The sequence below is a fragment of the Pleuronectes platessa genome, chromosome 13 (genome assembly GCF_947347685.1).
Source record: "Pleuronectes platessa chromosome 13, fPlePla1.1, whole genome shotgun sequence".
In the NCBI taxonomy this organism is placed as follows: Eukaryota; Metazoa; Chordata; class Actinopteri; order Pleuronectiformes; family Pleuronectidae; genus Pleuronectes; species Pleuronectes platessa.
This window is the reverse complement of record NC_070638.1, coordinates 18289028-18307560: the sequence shown is the minus strand read 5'-3', so window position 1 is coordinate 18307560 and position 18533 is coordinate 18289028. Positions and strand designations below refer to the sequence as shown.

The following is an 18533-nucleotide window of genomic DNA, read 5'->3' as shown; positions in this document are numbered from 1 at the left end:
GAGGTAATGTCTTATGTTGACAAAATAAATAAATAGCGAATATTTATTTGCTGATAAGACTGAGTAATTATTATTCCACCAACAAATCCTTGACCAGAAGTATTTGTTCGATTTTATTTTATATTTTTTAAGTAGATTTCCGGTCCGCAGCCTGCACCGGAGGCGGCCTCACAGTGGAGCTCTGCAGCCAGGCTCACTCCTCAGCAGTGTCAGACAGAAACAAGTATGGCGGCCGCCAGTGTTTTCAGACCGGGCTTGTTTAACAACAAAGTCGCGATAGTAACGGGAGGAGGCACCGGTATCGGTAAAGCTATTTCTGCTGAGCTGCTGGAGCTGGGTGAGTGGAGCGTGCACGAGGCTCCGTCATCTTCGTGTGTTGTTATCGTTGAAGGGAACAGAATCTGTCTGACTGTCAGCAACAGTCAAGTGAACTTCGACACACTTAGAAGACACTGTGTGTTGAACCCCCCGACACCAGTGGCACTGTTTAAATCCAGCGGAGGCTCAGAATAAAGTAAAACTGCTGTGAGTTATATGCGAGTACGATGGAAACATTGACTGCAACTGTCAGTATAACAGATAAATCTTAGTATGGTCAAAAGAATGTTAATCACACATGTACTCCACCGTTGTTATTGCTGGATAAAGATCATTTTCACATGGTGATCTGAGATAATAACAAATCCACTGGAATGTCTTCTGTCAATCCATATGAAAAATAGCAGGAGCAGTTACTCAAAGAGACTGTGGTGGCTTCACTCCAGAATACGATCTCCTATTCGTCCCAGAGGTCAATTAATGATCAATATGAGATTTAGATTATTTTCTTAAACTCCTGACGAATAGCCTTCCTCTAGTCTCAGACTGATCCTAAATTTAACATTGGAAATGCTCCTTTTTCTAACTCCATCAGCTAATATATAATTAAATAAATAGATACCTACAAGCCTACAAAATATCTGACATTTGTCTTAGTGATACAATTCAAACCCAAAGAAAACTCAGAGAAACCAATGAGCACATCAGAAGAACTCTTGGTCATGAACTTTTATCTTTCATCTCTTTGCTCCTTATTTATCCTAAGGGAGATTTAGGAGAAACAAATCAGAACTTAGTAATGTTCCAAAAAGAAGATGATACATTTCTTATGAGTCAAAGAAGACAACACGTCCTTATGATCAGACGCTGCTTTTCAAGACAAGCTGACTACGTTTTTCCCCTCAGGCTGCAGTGTGGTGATCTCCAGCAGGAAGGCAGAGAGGCTGGAGGTCGCAGCCCAGGAGATGAGACAAAAAATCCCTCCCTCCAGCCCTGCACGTGTCACCCCTGTAACGTGCAACATCCGCAGCGAGGACGAGGTGAGCCTCCCTCCCACTGAGCCCCAGTGCGTGATCACCTGGCTGTGAGGAATAATCTCTTTATTTCACTCCGTGTGCTGCAGGTGAAGGCTCTCATGTCCTCGGTGCTCAAGCAGTTTGGCCGAATCGACTATCTGGTGAACAATGGCGGAGGTCAGTTCAGCAGCCCAGCCGAGCACATGTCCTCCAAGGGCTGGAAGGCGGTGATAGACACCAACCTGACTGGAACCTTCCACTGCTGCAAGGAGGGTGAGCTGCAGCCTGCGAACACCAAGTTAGTGTGTTTTGAAGTTCTCTCTTGTGACTGTGTTGCCGTCTTCTCCATACAGTTTATGCCTCATGGATGAAACAGCACGGAGGTGTGATCGTCAACATCATCGCTGACATGTGGAAGGGATTCCCAGGCATGGCGTAAGCACCACCTCCCTCCAGATTCACACACAAACATACTCGCACACTCTTTTCCTCTTCGCCTGTAACACCTCTTTCCTGGGCAGCCACACAGGAGCTGCGAGGGCAGCAGTGGATAATCTTACTAAGAGTCTGGCCATCGAGTGGTCTCCAGCAGGAGTCAGAGTCAACGCTGTGGCACCAGTACGTACCGGTCATGAGTCGGTGTAGAATCAGTTTTGGAGTTTTTTTTGATTTTGTGTCAATTTCAAGCTTGTGCATTTGTCTGGTTGCAGGGTACAATCTTTTCCAAAACTGCAATGGAGAACTACAAGGAGCTTGGACCAAGTCTTTTCAAGATGTCTGTTCCATATAGCCCTGCAAAGAGACTGGGAGTACCAGAAGAGGTGTGTTACCACTGAATGACACAATAACTGCCCCTTAGTAATGTTATCTGTCTGTCCGTCCGTCCGTACGACCAACCGACTGTCCGTCCGTCAGCAGCAGGTCCTTTACCTGCCACTGCAGTTCACTTTATCAGTTTCAGAAAGAAAGGTACAACCTGTGTTACCACAGGCTAAACAAACAGCTCATTCCAAACAGGCATTACATTACATCAAATTTCATTTAGCTGATGCTTTTATCTGAAACACATTCAACCATGAAGGTAGAAACCCAGAACAACAACAATAAAGTACACTTTCTTTAAAAAAAAGCAAAACTAAGAAGTGATATAAGTAAGTGCCATGTCAGTGATACTACATTGTTAGTTTAAAATTGTATTCAATGTATATTAAGAAGAGGTGTGTTTTTAGTTTGCGGTGGTAGATGTGTAAACTTTCTGATGTCCGGATGTCTATGGGGAGCTCATTCCACCATTTAGGAGCCAGGACAACAAACTGTCGTGATTTTGATGAGTGTTAAGTTTGCAGTGAGGGAGCAACGAGCCGATTGGCAGAAGCCGAGCGGAGTGAACGGTCTGGGGTGTAACATTTGACCATGTCCTGGATGAAGACTGGACCCAATCCGTCAAGTATACTGTAAAGTGAAATTAGAATTATTTTATCACAGAAAGTCTTTGCAGAATGATCTGATATTGGCCTCTTATCTGCTTATAAGTGTAGATCAACATCTCTGAAAGTAACTGAACATCATGATACAGTTTGTGGCAGAGTTGTTGCATTGCATTACATTTGAGTGTACAGGTGCACCTGATGAGCAGTCAGTGGCCATTGACTGTATATGATCATTTGCTCTGTAAAGAATCAGTGTAGTCATGGCTGACACTGCTTATTAAAAACACCACACTGCAAAAGCTGTTGTCTGGTCGTGTAATATCCTCACTGTGTTTCTCTGCAGATCTCATCAGCTGTGTGTTTCCTGCTCTCTCCCGCCGCCTCCTACATCTCTGGAGCCACTCTGAGGGTTGATGCAGGACAGAGTCTGTATCACTCCCCATGGGAGATACCCGGTATGAACACTTTTAAGATACACACTCGTCTACACTTTGCAGTATGAATGCATATTTGCAGTATGTCCTAACTTCTTGTGTGTTTGTCTCCAGACCATAGTTCATGGCCTGAAGCCCCAGAGGGGGAGAACCTGGATGCTCTGAACGACCTGCTCCACCCACAAAGCAAACTGTGATGTGATGCAGTCTGAGCCTAATGCATTACGGCACAATTAGCCAATAGGCATCATGGATGTTGAGAGTAAGACAGTTATGTTGATTATTACAGCTGTGTACATAATTGTTTGAAATGTTGTAGCAACATTAGTTAATTGTGTCTTGTCTAATGGTGTGTGACATTAATTCTGAAGAGCAATTTTCTTTCTCAAATAACTTTGTAATTTTTTAAGTAAACATACAGCTGATTAAAACAATTGCTAAATTGTTGCAAAGTTCTTCGCAAATAAACACCACAACAGACACGAACCAGAATGTAATATTTGTAAATAATTTTGAAAAATATTGAAGCTTTTGTTAATTTCAGTGATTTAGTGTCACTGAGACAGTTTCAATAATAAGAGCTGTACAATGTTGAAATCAAGACATTTTTTGTTTGATGCAGTTTTTTTATTTGTCTTTGATAGATTTCTTAATGTTCCATCAGGAAAGGTTCAGTCATGTATGGAAAACAGAAGCCTTACACTGAATGTCTTTGGCATGCAGTTATGATTTAAAATTACACAATATTTTTATAACATAATGAAATGTTGAGCTGTTTTTCCAATGTATTTTAATTGAAGGGGGTGATGCAAATGTAAAATTCTTTGTCATTCAAATACAAAAAACATTACTAATTCAAATTAAAAAAAAAATATTTTACCACAAAATGCCCATGAATGCAAATTACTTTTAGAACAGCAAACCAGAAGATTTATGGAATAAGTGTGTACATTAAACATTTTGAGTTATCTCCTGGGATCCTGCATGCTGGTAACATCCTGGATACCATTAATGGTAAATGTGTGTTATTAATATTGTGTTTTATTTTGAAATGCTCAAACAGCTTCTGCCTTATAATTTCCACAAAACGTCAAACTGATATTGCAAAAGCAATGAAGGAAAATGTCGAAACAATAATTGTATAATGTTTTATATTATATGAGGAAACTGCAGTTTCTGTAAATCAATGGACGGGCTCTGCTGTGCCTTCTCTGCGGGGAAAAACGCGTTGGTATTTTGGTCCTGGCGCTCTGCCGTAGCACTCTCGTAAATTGTAGCTATCTGTCGCAACGTTTAGTCCAGCAGCAGAGGTCACAACAAACCGCTCAGGTTCGTGTGTTTTCTTCATACATGTGATTTCATCATGGCATCTGCTTCACTCTGTCACATTGGCTGATACAACATCTGTACACACGAAGAAGTACGTGAACTAAGTGTCGGAGAGACCGCTGTATTCACGAAGCGAAATATCGTAGCTAACTAGCGTAATGCTGTCCAGCTAACGACGTTCGCCTCCGCCACACAAATTCGAGTTATCAATATTTGATTTCAGGATGTATGAAAAGATCATTTACTTAAGTCAGCACTTTACCCGAGAAAACAATGACTGGTTTCAGAATTGATAACGTTAGCTTTGTGTCAGATGATCAGAAACGACCCCCAGTTCCTGCATGTCAGGTTGGCTCATACAGACAGTGAGGGTCACAACAACAAGGGGAGGAGAATATCTGTGTCACCTCACAAGGCATTTATTTAAGATTCATTTTTAATATGAGCAGGTTATGATTGAAAGAATCAAAATGGAGCCAACTACACCCTTTAAATTACTATACTCTGCAGTTAAATCGTCTGACACTTGACATAAAGATAGTGGGAGTCACCACGAAAGAGGTGGAAGTGAAATATCTGTGTCACCTCTCAAGGATTTTTATTATATAATATTTAATATGATCAGGTTATGAGTGCCATAATGAAAAAGGAGCCAACTATGCCTCCTAATTTTCCAAAATATCACATATATAAATATATATATAATGTTCCATTTCATTCTACTTTATATTTGCTTGTTTGGAAATAAAATCAAACATCCATAATAAGTGTAATTAAATTTTCAACGTTTTGTCTTTTTACCGTAAGACCACGACTGGACGAGCAACTTTTAAACTGTGGCTGGTGTGACGTGTATTCACAAGCGCTGGATCAAGTGACAGCAATAGTGAACTGTAACAGCGTGGATGTCATCTTTATTTAAAAGTTGAATTGATTTAGAATAATAAATAGTAACAATAATGCGCTAGAAGCATCAGTATAATTCTGTCATAATTTACGAAACAGAGAATTTGGACCCAATGATCTCAAAACAGATCTAACATAAACTTCATAAACATCAGCTTTACACACTCGCTTAACGAATTAATCAGTCAGTCATATTACAGGGTCATATAACACTAGTTATCATATTAGAGTTTGTATGATATGTATATATTTTTCATATAAAACAAAAATTCAGTTGGAACATTTGAGGCAATATTAATGTTTAAATAACCAGCATTATTACATGCACATCCAGGTTTTAGCCCCCGAAGTTTAGTCTTGCTCAGATAAATGAACCACCTAACCAATTTCATTTCGTAGTTAGGCATGGGACTAATACAGCTCATCCCAAGATAAAACAAATATCCATATTTCTTTTCCGTTGACTCCTCATCACCTTTAAATAAATGAGTCACCAGTTTCACCTTCAGTTTGAAAGTTATATTTAATTTGTTTAGTTTTCTGTCCTTCCTGCACATATGTACACGAAGCATGGATGGACTTTCGCCAAACTTGTTGGCATTATAACTTGGGAGGGTATTTCCAAATGATTAACTTTGGGATCGGTCAAAGGTCAACAAATATGTGATCCAAAATACACATTTTCCAGAGCCTTGGAGATAATCTCAATTCTCAAGCTGATATTGATGACTTTTTTTCCCCCTTTATATGATAAGCGAGGTCAAGAAGAAGTCAGAAGATGTTCTTGAGTATCTCTGCATCCTATAGGACAATTAACATCATCATCTTAACAGTATACAGACCTTATACATTAGTAATGCATAAACATTTGCAACCAATGGTGTTACAATAAGTTGACATCATTATGCATTATTACAATACAATTTGTTTAAAGAAAGCAACAGGAGATTTTTGGCTCAAACGTGTCGACACAACCAAACAGAAATCTCCTGAGCATTCAGGTGAGGGGCAGTGCAGCAGGCAGAAGCAGGACGTAACATATAAACTCTACTGCGGGGGTCAAATGTTATTATTTACAACCTATCAACACCAGTGCATGCAAGATTTCCCCAGTCGTGTTGTTCTGTGTTGTTTGTCAAGGTGCCCTGGTGGTGGTGCCATGGTGTACCTACCATGGTCTCTGTGCCAGGTCAATGATTTATGGATGGTAGACTAGTTTTAAACATTGTGAGAAAAATAATTAATGTTTTTTGATTAATCCAATCAGGCATTTTACGGTTACTTATATTTATGACTGTGCAATTTGGTGCAGATCCAAATAAATATCTGGATCCAGTGAATTTATGTGTAGTTCCATAAAGGAAAGTATAGTTGAAGTTCACTAGTATAACTTGACATTATATCAGACCAAATTCATACACAGAGGTGGTTCATTCCAAAGCTTCACTAAACTTTTTCCTTCCAACATTTTTACCGTCTCCATTGTATTTTCTGGTTGCATGAACTCATTGAGACATTTGAAAAGATGACATGAAAAGCACAAAATGAAAATCCAAGGGCTGATTTTAATTAAAACCACTGACAAATTGCTGTTGTGTGTTTCAGAATGGGAGGTGACCACGGCCCCAGCAAAATGTCCATGCCAGATTGGCGGCAGTGGAAGGTGGAAGGAACACCCCTGGAGTTCACGAAGGAGAGGCTGGCAGCCAGGGGCCTCAAGGACCCGTGGGCACGGTCAGTACTTTTACCTGCATGAGGTAAACTTGAGGTTGTCGTGTACCCAGTACGATTCCTGACTATGCTCCCCGTCGTTCTCCCCTCTCTCTGCAGTAATGAGGCGTGGAGATACTCTGGCGGCTTTGCTCGTGCTGTGACCTTTTCAGACGTGCTGCTGAAAGGATTCAAGTGGGGCTTCGCTGCCTTTACCGTGGCTCTGGCTGTAGAGTACGCCCTGTTCCCACCAAAGAAGGGTGGACACTAATGCTCATCTTAGTCCCTCAAAACCCGACCATACTGGAGTGTGATAATATTCTGTTTTCTTTATTAAATGTCTATTTGGTCACCACATGACTTCACTTATTCTTCTTACACACTCTCCCATCTTTAAACCGTGAACATTTAGTCCAGTTTAGTTTTTCTGCTCAGTCCCCGGTAGCACAGTTTCATGCATTTTGCCGTCAGTATTCCTAAAACTAGAGCTACAGTAACTAGGAGCAATATCACATCCAGGCAATAGTACTGTATCCAGTTGAGTTTCTGGCCGGCTGATTTAAGATGTTTCGCCCCTTTGTGCCGCATCACATATTCTGTCCAGTACACCGCCAGGTCGAGAGGCTCAGTCGGCCGGTCTTTATGGATAGCTGACAGCTTCTGTATATTTTCTCTATACCTAGACACATACAAATGAAACAGGTGAGTTTAGGATCACAACACTGAAATAAACCAGTTAAAAGGAGACTGAAAAACTGGCAACCACATGGCGACCTTCTGACCCCTCACCTGATGTCATTTATGACCTCATTCAGTGCCTGAAGCAGGCTTTCTGTAGTGATAGAAGAAATATCCAACTCGACTCCCACTCCCCTGCTCGCCATTCTCCTAGCGTTGTCAGGTTGGTCCCCGCCTATCGGCAGCATCACCATGGGAACAGCGTGACACAGTCCCTCGTAGAGACCATGTGATCCAGCGTGCGTGATGAAAGCTCGGGCTCCAGAATGTGCTAACATGAAAACATGCACAAGGTTAGATCGAACAGGCCAAACACTTGAAGATGTCTGAAGCGATTTGATATGTAACGCATCCACTGACCGAGCAGATCATTCTGAGGCACCCAGCTCATTATCTTCACGTTTCCTGGGACGTTGTCAGGAACCTGACCTGTATATCTCCATATCACCTGTCAAAAGAAGCAATCTGGCCATTATTTTTCTTTCAATGACATAAAATGCGTGTCTAATTACAGTATGTGTTCGTATGCATTTATTCACTTTTTGTGGAATCTGCCTGAAAGCCTCTAAGAAGATAGACGCAATTTCTTCTGGGAGATCTGACACCATGGTACCTAGAGTGAACACCACAAACCCGTGCTCTCCTGACACCCAGGACTCCAAATGCTGCAACAAACCAAAACAAAACAACTGAACTCAAGAATCCCACAATCAACTCTCACTCTTGTGAAAAAACGTATGTTTTCCTAAACATATTCTCTGTTATTTAGAAAGAAAGAAAATATTGGGTGAGCCTGATCCCATTTATTATGGTACATTAACGTTAATATAAATTATAATCTTGAAGGAACAGTGAGAAATTCAGCTAAAGAAATTTCCAATAATTAAGATTTTTTTAAATGGTCAAAATGTAAGACTTGCAGATTAATCCGGGTAATATAATAGTAAAAATTATATTAAACTATTTATATAGCACTTTTAAAAAAGAAATACAAGTACAATTACAAAATTGCATTTGTATATATTTTATAATGGATATTTATAAAATTTTATATACATATAAATTTAATTAATATATATATTAAATCATTATTTCAATACATCTGTATTAAGTATTTATTTGTACCATTGTAATGATAATAACGTGTTTGCATTCACCTTCTTGTTTTTAAACAAATAGGAATAATTATTCCCTTAAATGCCCTCGCAATTATTCTGTTGTGTTTCTCAACTTGCAATATAAAAAAATAGACCTGTTAGCAATATTATCTATATTTGTAGTATTTAGGAAATTAATATATAGATGTATCTATTTGTCCTAAGCAGAAACACAGGGGATCTTACCTCAGGGAGAGGAGCTCTCACATTGCAGTTGATGCCACCAACTAGTATTACATTTGGCATGAGAGGACGTGGGAACTCCAGTGTGAAGTCCAACCTATATTTGAACACAGTGTGAGAAAATGTATCTGAATATGAGTCTGATATCTATTTGACATTCAGCGGCATGATCGTTCACAAGGAAAGTAGAGCAGCAGTAAAAGCTCCCTGTTTTGTGTAATATTTGTCAGGTTGTTATGTTTTCTTCTCCCACATATCAATAAAGAAAAAACATGTTACCTCATCAGCCAGATATCAGAGTCTGACAGCACCTCAGCGACGCCCACCTCCTCTCCTAGGAACTCATAGGCTATATTGTCAAAATGCCAGTACAGCAATCGGCAGAGCAGCGGCTCCCATAAAGATACCTGCAAGAGACAGGACCATAAACACATGCACAAAGTAAGGTGTTGATGATTGAAGGTGGAGGTCAATTATTTTATTTCAACTTTTACAATGTTGAGCTTTCATAAATGTGAGGCATGCAGTTAATCAGTCCAAATTTAACTGGGCCATCACGGACACCAAGAGCTTCTGCTGCTTATAAACAAACCCATTGAAACCCATTGAATAAACCCTGGGCAGTTGGATAGTGGTACAGTACATTAGTCGAGCCTAGCTCTGGCCCAGGATGACAGCACATGGAGTAAAATCGGAGGAAGATTATCTAAATCCACCACAATTATTTATGTGCATGTTTACTTACTATTAATTTTACTTTATCTTATCTTCTACACAAAGTCTCATTCTACGTATTGATTAATAATAAACGATTTTGCACCAGAGCAGGATGTTAGATAAAAGTGATTGTTTGCATTATTGAGGCACATGTGCAAGATGGCACAGGGTTTTCCTTCAAGATTAATAGTCTTATTTTATTTTGTCTTATCTTATTTTAGCTCAAATACTGAGTCCTCCTTTTCTCTATTGCTGTATGCAATAGAGCAATGGCTTATTAATTCAGGGGCCATAAAGGGCCACAATTTATACAGAGAGGTTAATTATATTCAACATCCCTGTACTGCTCCCGAGTGAGTGAAGTCCACGTTTATGTAATTTCTTGTTAGCTCTATAGCTTTGATTTACAGCCACACCATTACAAATATATATTTATCAATGTAGCGTTTAGTGTTTCCACAAAAAAACGTGGGAAAGAAAAAGTATCTATAAATTGTCTTATTTATTGTAGTACGGTTATCAAGTGACTAAATTAATACTGACAGGACAGACACATCTCAGGGGCAAATTTTCGCAGGGGCCTGTGCCCCCCTTACCCCACCCCCCTGCATGGGGTCCAGGGTTGAGTACGGAAGCTAGATAGATAACACCTGGAGGAAGGTTGAGAATATCACTGAGAGGACTATGAGGCGACAGATAGGGACGACACAGTTCATCTATATTTGTGAAAATGCCTGCACATGCTCACCAAAGTGTTGACAACTCTCTGCTTGAAGCTCATTGTATCGGTGTATCCAGTCAAAAAGCGCGGCACATATGAGGGTGGGGCGGGGCAGCCAGAAGATTTTATATCCAAGGAACACGGAATTCCTCTCAGGACATTAACAATGGGGATACCTGAAAACGATTCAGCGATTAGAGGGGACCAAACATGCGGATAGATATGTACTTTATTGATCCCAAAATGGGAAATTAGTGTGTTGTAAAGGACATGTGCAGGGCATTGCACACAGAGCAAAGTAGAAAAATGTAAATTACTCTGTAATGTAATAAACATAAAATGTGCTAAAAAGAACTCACCAAATTTCCGAGCCATCAGTGCGCCTGTGGGGACCATGGGGTCTGTCAACATGGCGTCGAAGCCCTGCAGAGTGAGGGGATAGGATGATGGGTCAATGTTTTTTTTTATTGCATCTCAGTTCTCATTTAGAGCAAATACACTCATAATCATCTATAACTCATACAGCAGAAGGGAGGTATTGTGTGTTTAAATCTCACAAAACTCAGCAGTGAACTTTCTCAGGCAATTTACAATAAAAAATTGTGTAGTCGATAATATGAATGGTTTGCGAGTAAGTAGATACAGGGTTTCTTCAAAGTAACATAATCACCTACATTATAATGCAATCTGATGCAGCAAGTGTTCCCAGAGTGGTAGCTCAGACAGAATCCTAATAAATGCGGAATTTGTGCAGTAAACATTGTTGTACTGGATTTAACTGTCGATCCAGAGGTTGTGTTCGGCCACTGTATTTGCACTCACCTGCTGTGCCAGATGTGAGATGAGGCTGTCATTGAACAGTAGACTTTCTGCTGTGATGTGGAGGATTTCTGCCACTTTCTGGAGTTTTGAGAATTGTTTCTTCATCTTCTCCATGAAAGGCTCTGCAGACTTCAGAATCGTGTCTTTGTTCATGGACAACACAGAATCCATGTGAGCCTTGTCGTAGGGAACGGGATGAATCACGGTGTCGTAGTGTTTCCCCGGACCCATCCGTATGCTGACCTCTGGTATCACCACGGTGACCCGGTGTCCACGGCGACCCATTTCTTGGGCAATGGCCTTCATGGTCACCCAGTGGCTCCCATCCATGGGTACAACTAGCAGCTTACCGGAGTATGCAGAGGAGGCAGCATGACTTGGAAAAATACCGTCTATCTGCTGCTGGTTCTCTAGCTTAGACGTTTCTGTCTCAGTCTTATCCAGATCACCTATCACCTGCATATCTGTGTGAAGCAGCACGAACATAAACGCTGCTGCCTTCCACATTGTTCTGGTTTCGTGTGTCCACACACCTCACTGTGTCCAACACAGAATTAAAGGTGGCAGAAAGGGAGAGAAAAAACAAGTCAACACAACAATCCCTAAGCTGTTCTTTAGTGATCCAGGTAACCTGATCCCTCCGCTCCCGTTGCTGTGTCTGGCTGTGGATTGTTGAAATTCCTGTCAGATTGAGGTGTGTCCAAAGTCCTTGTTTGACAATCAATCAGAGTCCAGTCTCACGGTTTGCTGCAGTGTTGTGAGTTTTATTGGTCATCTGGAATACTGTGAGCCTGCAGCAGAGAAGTTAGCATGGTCCCTGCCAAACTCGTGTGGAGTCACAGTGGAGAGGGGATCAGTCTGTATGCAAATGCAGCCATGATGGAAGGGGGCTGTCATTTACATTCACAGAGCTTTTAGTTCTACAACTCCTGAAGATACCGTGAACTGGGTGTCTGAGAATCTTCATAGATATCTGCATAAAACGTGTGTGGTGATAAATGACCAATACACCAGTTGGTCTAATCTCAATTAATTTAAGTTATATCTCCTTTTAATTTGCAAATGTCCAACTTGTATTAAAATTTCAAATCGTAATTGTCTTGATGTATAGACTTTTTTTGATAAAGTTGTGAAGAAAAAAAGTTTTGGATCAAACATCAGAGAAATAAAGTTACATAATGAGTCATTTTTTTAATGTTCAGTTCTTGCTATTTGGACGCCTGTCCAGCTGGGGGCGGTAGCGTGCCGCTCACTCCCCGCGGCAGAGCAGTAGAAGAAGAATTCTGATCCTCAGCGCGCGCACTTCCAAGAAAGTTGTTGTGGAAGAATAAAGCTGAGGCTGAGCCCCGCGAGCTTTCTACAGGAAACAGTATGTACACAAACACTCAGCATACTTTGAACTGATTTATACTTTCAGATTGGTTTAAACCGGTAAAAGTTACGTAAACTGTGAACGACACGAAGTCCATTTAAAAATCCCAGTAAACGGAGTTTCAGTGAAGATCAGCCACCAGTCGGATTATTCTTTATTCTGGATCTTAGTCTTGCTAGTTTAGCCGGGATGCTTACGTGAGCTACTCAACACAAGTAGCAGCAGTAGCAGTAGTAGTAGTAGTGGTGGTAGTAGTAGTTACTGTAGTAACTGTGGGACGTTTTGAGTCTAGTGTTTGTGAAGCCTGGATCATCGTCAGTCCCAGGTCCATAATTCAGAATCACTTCACTGTGTTATGTAGCTTGAAATCCTTTAATGTATTGACAGTGGGTTTTTAAAAAACTCAAAAGTAAAGTCTTTCAAAAAACAAACATAAAAGCATACAATGCAGCTGCCACATGTGGTCCGCTTTGTGCCCACAGATCTCTGCTGCAGCGTAACCCACATGTTGAGAGGTTGTGTCTTATTGACAACATTTTAAGCACTTCACAAGTGACATCTAACAGAAACAAGATCATATACTTAATAAGGTATTGTATTTGTAATCTGTTATGAAGGTGGTTTGTTGTCTTCAGATGAGCAGGCCTGCGTCTGACAGTGAATCTGAGGCAGATGACTCGGAGTCGCTCGTTCATTCATTGTCTATAAGAGTAGAATATTACAGGTACGACCCACATGGAACTAAATAAATAAAATAGGCCTATGACTCCAGTGAATTATGATTGTACATAATGTATGATGTTTATGATCACATAGCAATGCACAGCCCTTTACAGGTGTGTTAATACAGATTGTCACTTTTTCTCTCTGTCACAGGTCGTTTGAGTATTGTCTGAAGTGGGAAGAGTCCATGTATACCAGACGCTCCTCCAAGGCCTCCAAGAAGAGCCTTCAGAGAAGTCCCAGCCCTAAGGAGGATGACATCCAGCGCAAGTTGAAGGGGAAGAAGAGGCAGAAGAAGACCGAAGCTGGCGACAGCGCAGTTAATACAAATAAGTTGAGCAGCCGGGACCTCATTGACATCATCACTGACACGCATGATGCTGAACCTCTGGCTGAGGAGGTTGAGGGAAAGACTGTGGAGGTCGCTGATACAGCAGTGGACGAGTCAGATGAAGACTGCGTCTCTGTCAGCAGCAGCGTCGCCTCTGGCCCCTCCACCTTTTGTCCCACCAACGTCAAGAGATGGAGTTCTTTACAGAGCTTGTGCTCGGCGTGTCAGAAGCTCTACCAGAGAGCAGAGAAGATGAAAACACCAATCAAAGACAAAGACTTAGACAATGGTGAGTGGATTCATTTCTTGTATATGAAACAAGATGGAAATGTCGGTGAGGGGAAATTTGCCACATAGTGGGGTGGTGCAATGGTGCAGTGGTTTGTCGCCCTCGCCTCACAAGAAGTGAGTTCCTGGTTCAGCTGGGGTCTTTCTGTGTGGTGTTTGCATGTTCTCCCCGTGTTGGCGTGGGTTTTCTAACGGTACTCCAGCTTCCTCCCACAGGCCAAAGACTTGTGGATTGGTGTTAGGTAAATTGGAGACTAAATTGACCATGTGAATGTGAGAGGTATTGGTGGATGTCTATCTATGATGATGGATGGATGATAACATATTTGTATTATGTTTTATTTGGCAGGTCATATTATTTGCCTGGACAAAACAATGGCTCTCATTTGCGGTGGTCAAAGTCTCCACATAAATCAGCCTTAGTTATAAATAACACTTTTTCATTTTGTGTGAACAACCCTCAAAGCTGCCTGAGAAAATAAGCATGAAATATAAAAAAATATTAGGGTCTGTATTTAGTGCACAGATGGATTTTAACATGTTTATCTTTGGTTTTCTTTCTTCAGATCCCAACTCTCTGACTTGTGACCACTGGGTCCTGATCAAACAGTGGAGACCCAGAAGGCTGCCTAATGCACGAGGGTAAGACTTCCTGAGTGTGTGTCCCCACTCAGACCTGGTACCACTTGGGATCTGATCACAAGTGGTCTGTGGCTGAGTGCAGGTGTGAACCCTCCAAAAATGCTTCCTGAGATCTGGTCACAAATGAATATCCAACTACTCATTACTTCTTCTGCTACAGTTTCACAATTAAGTATTTTCTTGAATCCTTCTCAGAGTCCATACGTCTGTTTGGTTCACGGCCACAACTTCAACACTGATCATCACATAATGACCAATGCTTTCATTAAATTACCAAAATCTTTCTTCATACCAGAGCTACACATCGTTTATTCAGCCCCCGGTCACTCTCCTTCTCTCGCTCACTTTTGGCAACACAAACACACACATTGTCTCAAATGACGTATAAGAGAGGTGAAGTGAGAGCCGATCACAAGTGTTCACAGGAGACCCATTCAGGACACATTTCAATGCCAGTTGTGAAAAGACAAACTAAGATTTCCAGGCCGGATGTCAATCCCAGGTGGAAACTTACAATTGCTGGTTTCCAGTTGCACATCATCAACCAGGGTAACTCACGTGCTGCCCCTCTGTGTTGTCAGGAAGCTTTTGACCCATGTGAAGCTGGTGAAGAAAAGACTCAAGTCAGGTGAGAAGCAGAGTGAGATGTATGACAGAGAGTCATCAGCCTGCTGGCGACCGTGCACTTTCCTACAGAGGTGAGGCTTCTGTTCACATTTAACGCACATTTTCTACAGTATCAAAGCAGGTCAGTCTGTTAACATCAGAAATGACTTTCCGGTCGGTGTGTGTTTGTTCCAGGAACCTTCGGTGCTGTGTCAGAGTGCCAGCGAAGAAGGGGAGGAAGAGGACGATTAGGAGGAAGAGGGCAAGGGGTGACTCTCAGGGTTCTCGCGCTGCTAAGCAACGACGTCTCCACAGCAACAGTCCCCGCCAGCACCTCAGTAGAAGCCGTACTCGTGGCAGCAGCCCTCAGCCAATCAGCAGTCTCAGCAGCAGTCCGGCTTTTGAGAGATGTGACGATCGAAAAGGCGACAATCAAGCGGACAAACACACGACTGTTGAGGTGATTCCCTGCACAGTCCCTCTGGACACCCTCAAAATGAAAGATCCTCCCCCTGAGAAGAAAACACCAAAGAGTGGATTTAGAAAACTGCTTTCCCAGCTGCGCGGCAACAGCAGCATGATCGTCAAAGAAAAATGTTAGCAAGGTGACTCCTTTTTGTTTAAACTTCTCTTTCAAGGTTTTAAACAGCTACAGTGTTCAAGTGTTGATGTAGCTTGTTCTTGTGTTGCTCTGTGGGTTTTCAGTGGCCCCGTACACACCTGGTATTAACATCCGTCCTGAGAGATCCGATCACAAGTGGCCAGCGCTAAGTGCGTGTGTTCACATCTGAATGTCCTGAAACCGGAATGTGTCTCCTGTGACCACTTGTGATCGGATCTCACTCCCCCGCTCTACATGCAAATTCGCACGAATGTCATTTGTTTTAGTTAAGACGAAACAATGTTATTTTGAGCCAGTGTCCTCCATGTGTGTGATGTCACTGTGTGTGTTTCTGTACTTCTATCTTTGTGAGGACCATTTTAAGCATGGACCCTACAGAGTGAGGACACTTTTGGAAAGTCAGGACATTTTGACTGGTGCTCCCTTTTTCAATGTGCTGTTTGAGGGTTAAGGTTAGGATATGGCATTTAGTTTAAATATAAGGTAAGGGTACGGGGCTAATGAATATATTATGTCGATGAATGTCCTCACTAAGATAGAAGTACAATCGTGTATGTGTGTCGGCACGAGCGAGCAAAAATAAAGGTATAGGGGGGAGTCAGGTGACTCTGAATGCAGCTGTGAAGGATGATATACCGGGCTGTGTACGGGGCCAGAGTCGTTCAAACTGACTTTGTTCTCTGAATTTGAGTTTGTAAAATACTTCTGCAAAAAGCCAAAAACTATTTCTCAGTTGGCCGATAATAAAGCCGATCTTTCTCAGATATCGGTATCTGTGTTATGAAAAGTTGTTTAACGGAATAAACAATGCAGAAAAGTTGCACATTTATGTTTACATTTTACATAAACATTAAAATAATGTTTATTTTCTTAATTCAGGTTATTCATATGTGGTTGTATTTATGTTTTCTTTTTATGTATAGATATTTATAATAAACTTTTTGTTAAACTGTAAAATATCAAGCCTCAATCACATTCCTTAGTTATGTTTTGTAATTTGGAAGTTGAACTGCTTTGATATATTCATGTAAACTGTTAACGGCCAATTACAATATTTATGAGCAGGGTTTTAGTTTGTTATTTTCCACACAGAAAAAGTGACTGAAAGTTAAACCAGAACAAACTGTTTGCAGACTAATAAACACTTGTTTTCTCAGAGTGATGATGGATGAACTACCTTTTTTCCCCCACAATGCAATGCTCAAAGAAAACAGCAGTTTTCATTTGGAAAAAATATACAATTACTAATAAAACATTAACGTGTAAATGGCTCCGGGAACATTCACAGAAGCCGAAATCTAGATATTTAAATGTGTTACCTGCTTTGTGAACTGAACATTTAGGCTACTACAGCTTCTCTGTCATGTGTGGAAAGGGAGGGTGAGTTGAGGGGGATTCAGCTGCAACATGCAACATCACCACTAGATGGGACTGAATTCTATACATTGATGAGCTGCAGGTTCTGGAAACAAGACTCATCCCCTAAAAGTCCACATGGTGGCGCTATTTCTCTTCACAATCAAAATCACCTTGTTATCAAAGAGTATGTAGAGATAGATAGAATTGTTCTGGCTCCCATTAGCGCTTGTTCTTCCACACAATGCCAAGAACAAATAAACAGAACACTTCCACAGCACACACAAGCACAGTTTTGCTGTTGCTATAAGTCAGTGCAGTCGTCAGCAGTGCAGTGACTCAGACCTGTTCCCCATTAACACACATCTCCACCTGACTGCAGGAAAGAACAGGGCAGTGATCAGTAACATAAGCCATCATGTGGAGTCCCAGGGAGCCAGTGTGGACTTGGTTCGGCTACATCTAGAATATCTATTCAGCAATCTGCACATTTAACCAAACTATTTCACAATTCTACCTTTGTTTTATTATTATTTTATTTCTATCTACTTCCATCATTTTCTCCTTGAACTTATTTTAATTTATTCTTTTCATTTACCACTTTGAATCTCTTTACCTCTTTAATTCTGCTTTTTTTATTTGTTTATTCTGCCTGAAATTGCTTTTTTAAAACTGTGCTTACAGATTTTTAAATTTAGTCCTTGTGTTGTTTTAAATGGTCCTGTACAGCACCGTAGATCTACCTCGGAATTAAATGTGCTGTATTAAAATGAAACTGCCTTGCCTTTAAAAATATGCTGCAGTGAAATAGAATACTCTTGTAAGCCTGACACTTTCCTGTCATACACTTTCAGAATGTTGTTTAAGAAAGACTTTGCAAAGTTACAGTATCTGGAGGATTTAGCAGAGGATAAAGCAAGTATAGCTCGTTTTTATAACACCAGTTAGTGTTGGGGATTTGAGGAGCTTTACACACTAATGTTATTTCTGAGATCTTGGAACTGATTCTAGTGAATGAGGAGGAAGGGTGGGGAAAAGGAGAATGAGATAAGGGGCTGTTTACTTGTGGGATTAGTGTATTGTGAGAGGATGGATGGGGATTTACAGTTAGA

The 18533-nt window shown here is 41.0% G+C and overlaps 4 protein-coding genes across 6 annotated transcripts; 3 read left to right on the top strand and 1 right to left on the bottom strand.

Annotated features, from left to right (window-relative positions):
• Positions 1–159: 159 nt before the first annotated feature.
• Positions 160–4085, top strand: pecr (peroxisomal trans-2-enoyl-CoA reductase). Its single transcript, XM_053437841.1, has 8 exons — positions 160–337; positions 1225–1358; positions 1442–1607; positions 1688–1769; positions 1856–1952; positions 2045–2155; positions 3108–3219; positions 3313–4085. Exons 1-8 carry the CDS (start codon positions 226–228, stop codon positions 3393–3395), a joined length of 897 nt encoding a protein of 298 aa, XP_053293816.1. The 5' UTR covers positions 160–225; the 3' UTR covers positions 3396–4085.
• A 360-nt stretch (positions 4086–4445) lies between these two features.
• On the top strand, positions 4446–7498 carry ndufb3 (NADH:ubiquinone oxidoreductase subunit B3). Its single transcript, XM_053438221.1, has 3 exons — positions 4446–4527; positions 7039–7167; positions 7264–7498. The coding sequence occupies exons 2-3, from the start codon at positions 7040–7042 to the stop codon at positions 7412–7414; spliced, it is 279 nt and encodes a 92-aa protein (XP_053294196.1). The 5' UTR covers positions 4446–4527; position 7039; the 3' UTR covers positions 7415–7498.
• Positions 6979–12308, bottom strand: LOC128454720 (UDP-glucuronosyltransferase 1A1). The gene is made up of 9 exons (XM_053438216.1): positions 11482–12308; positions 11019–11082; positions 10687–10835; positions 9501–9628; positions 9225–9318; positions 8421–8546; positions 8242–8329; positions 7933–8152; positions 6979–7822 (listed from the first exon to the last, which is right to left on the bottom strand). Exons 1-9 carry the CDS (start codon positions 11986–11988, stop codon positions 7552–7554), a joined length of 1647 nt encoding a protein of 548 aa, XP_053294191.1. The 5' UTR covers positions 11989–12308; the 3' UTR covers positions 6979–7551.
• On the top strand, positions 10166–17214 carry si:ch211-227n13.3 (uncharacterized). Of its 3 annotated transcripts, XM_053438218.1 has the most exons (7): positions 10166–12850; positions 13336–13368; positions 13471–13577; positions 13730–14196; positions 14762–14837; positions 15419–15535; positions 15639–17214. In XM_053438218.1, exons 3-7 carry the CDS (start codon positions 13489–13491, stop codon positions 16042–16044), a joined length of 1155 nt encoding a protein of 384 aa, XP_053294193.1. In that variant the 5' UTR covers positions 10166–12850; positions 13336–13368; positions 13471–13488; the 3' UTR covers positions 16045–17214. The 3 variants fall into 3 exon arrangements, with proteins under 3 accessions (XP_053294193.1, XP_053294194.1, XP_053294192.1); XM_053438219.1 differs by lacking the exons at positions 13336–13368; positions 13471–13577 and having other exon boundaries at positions 10169–12850; XM_053438217.1 differs by lacking the exon at positions 10166–12850 and having other exon boundaries at positions 13344–13577.
• The last annotated feature ends 1319 nt before the right edge of the window (positions 17215–18533 follow it).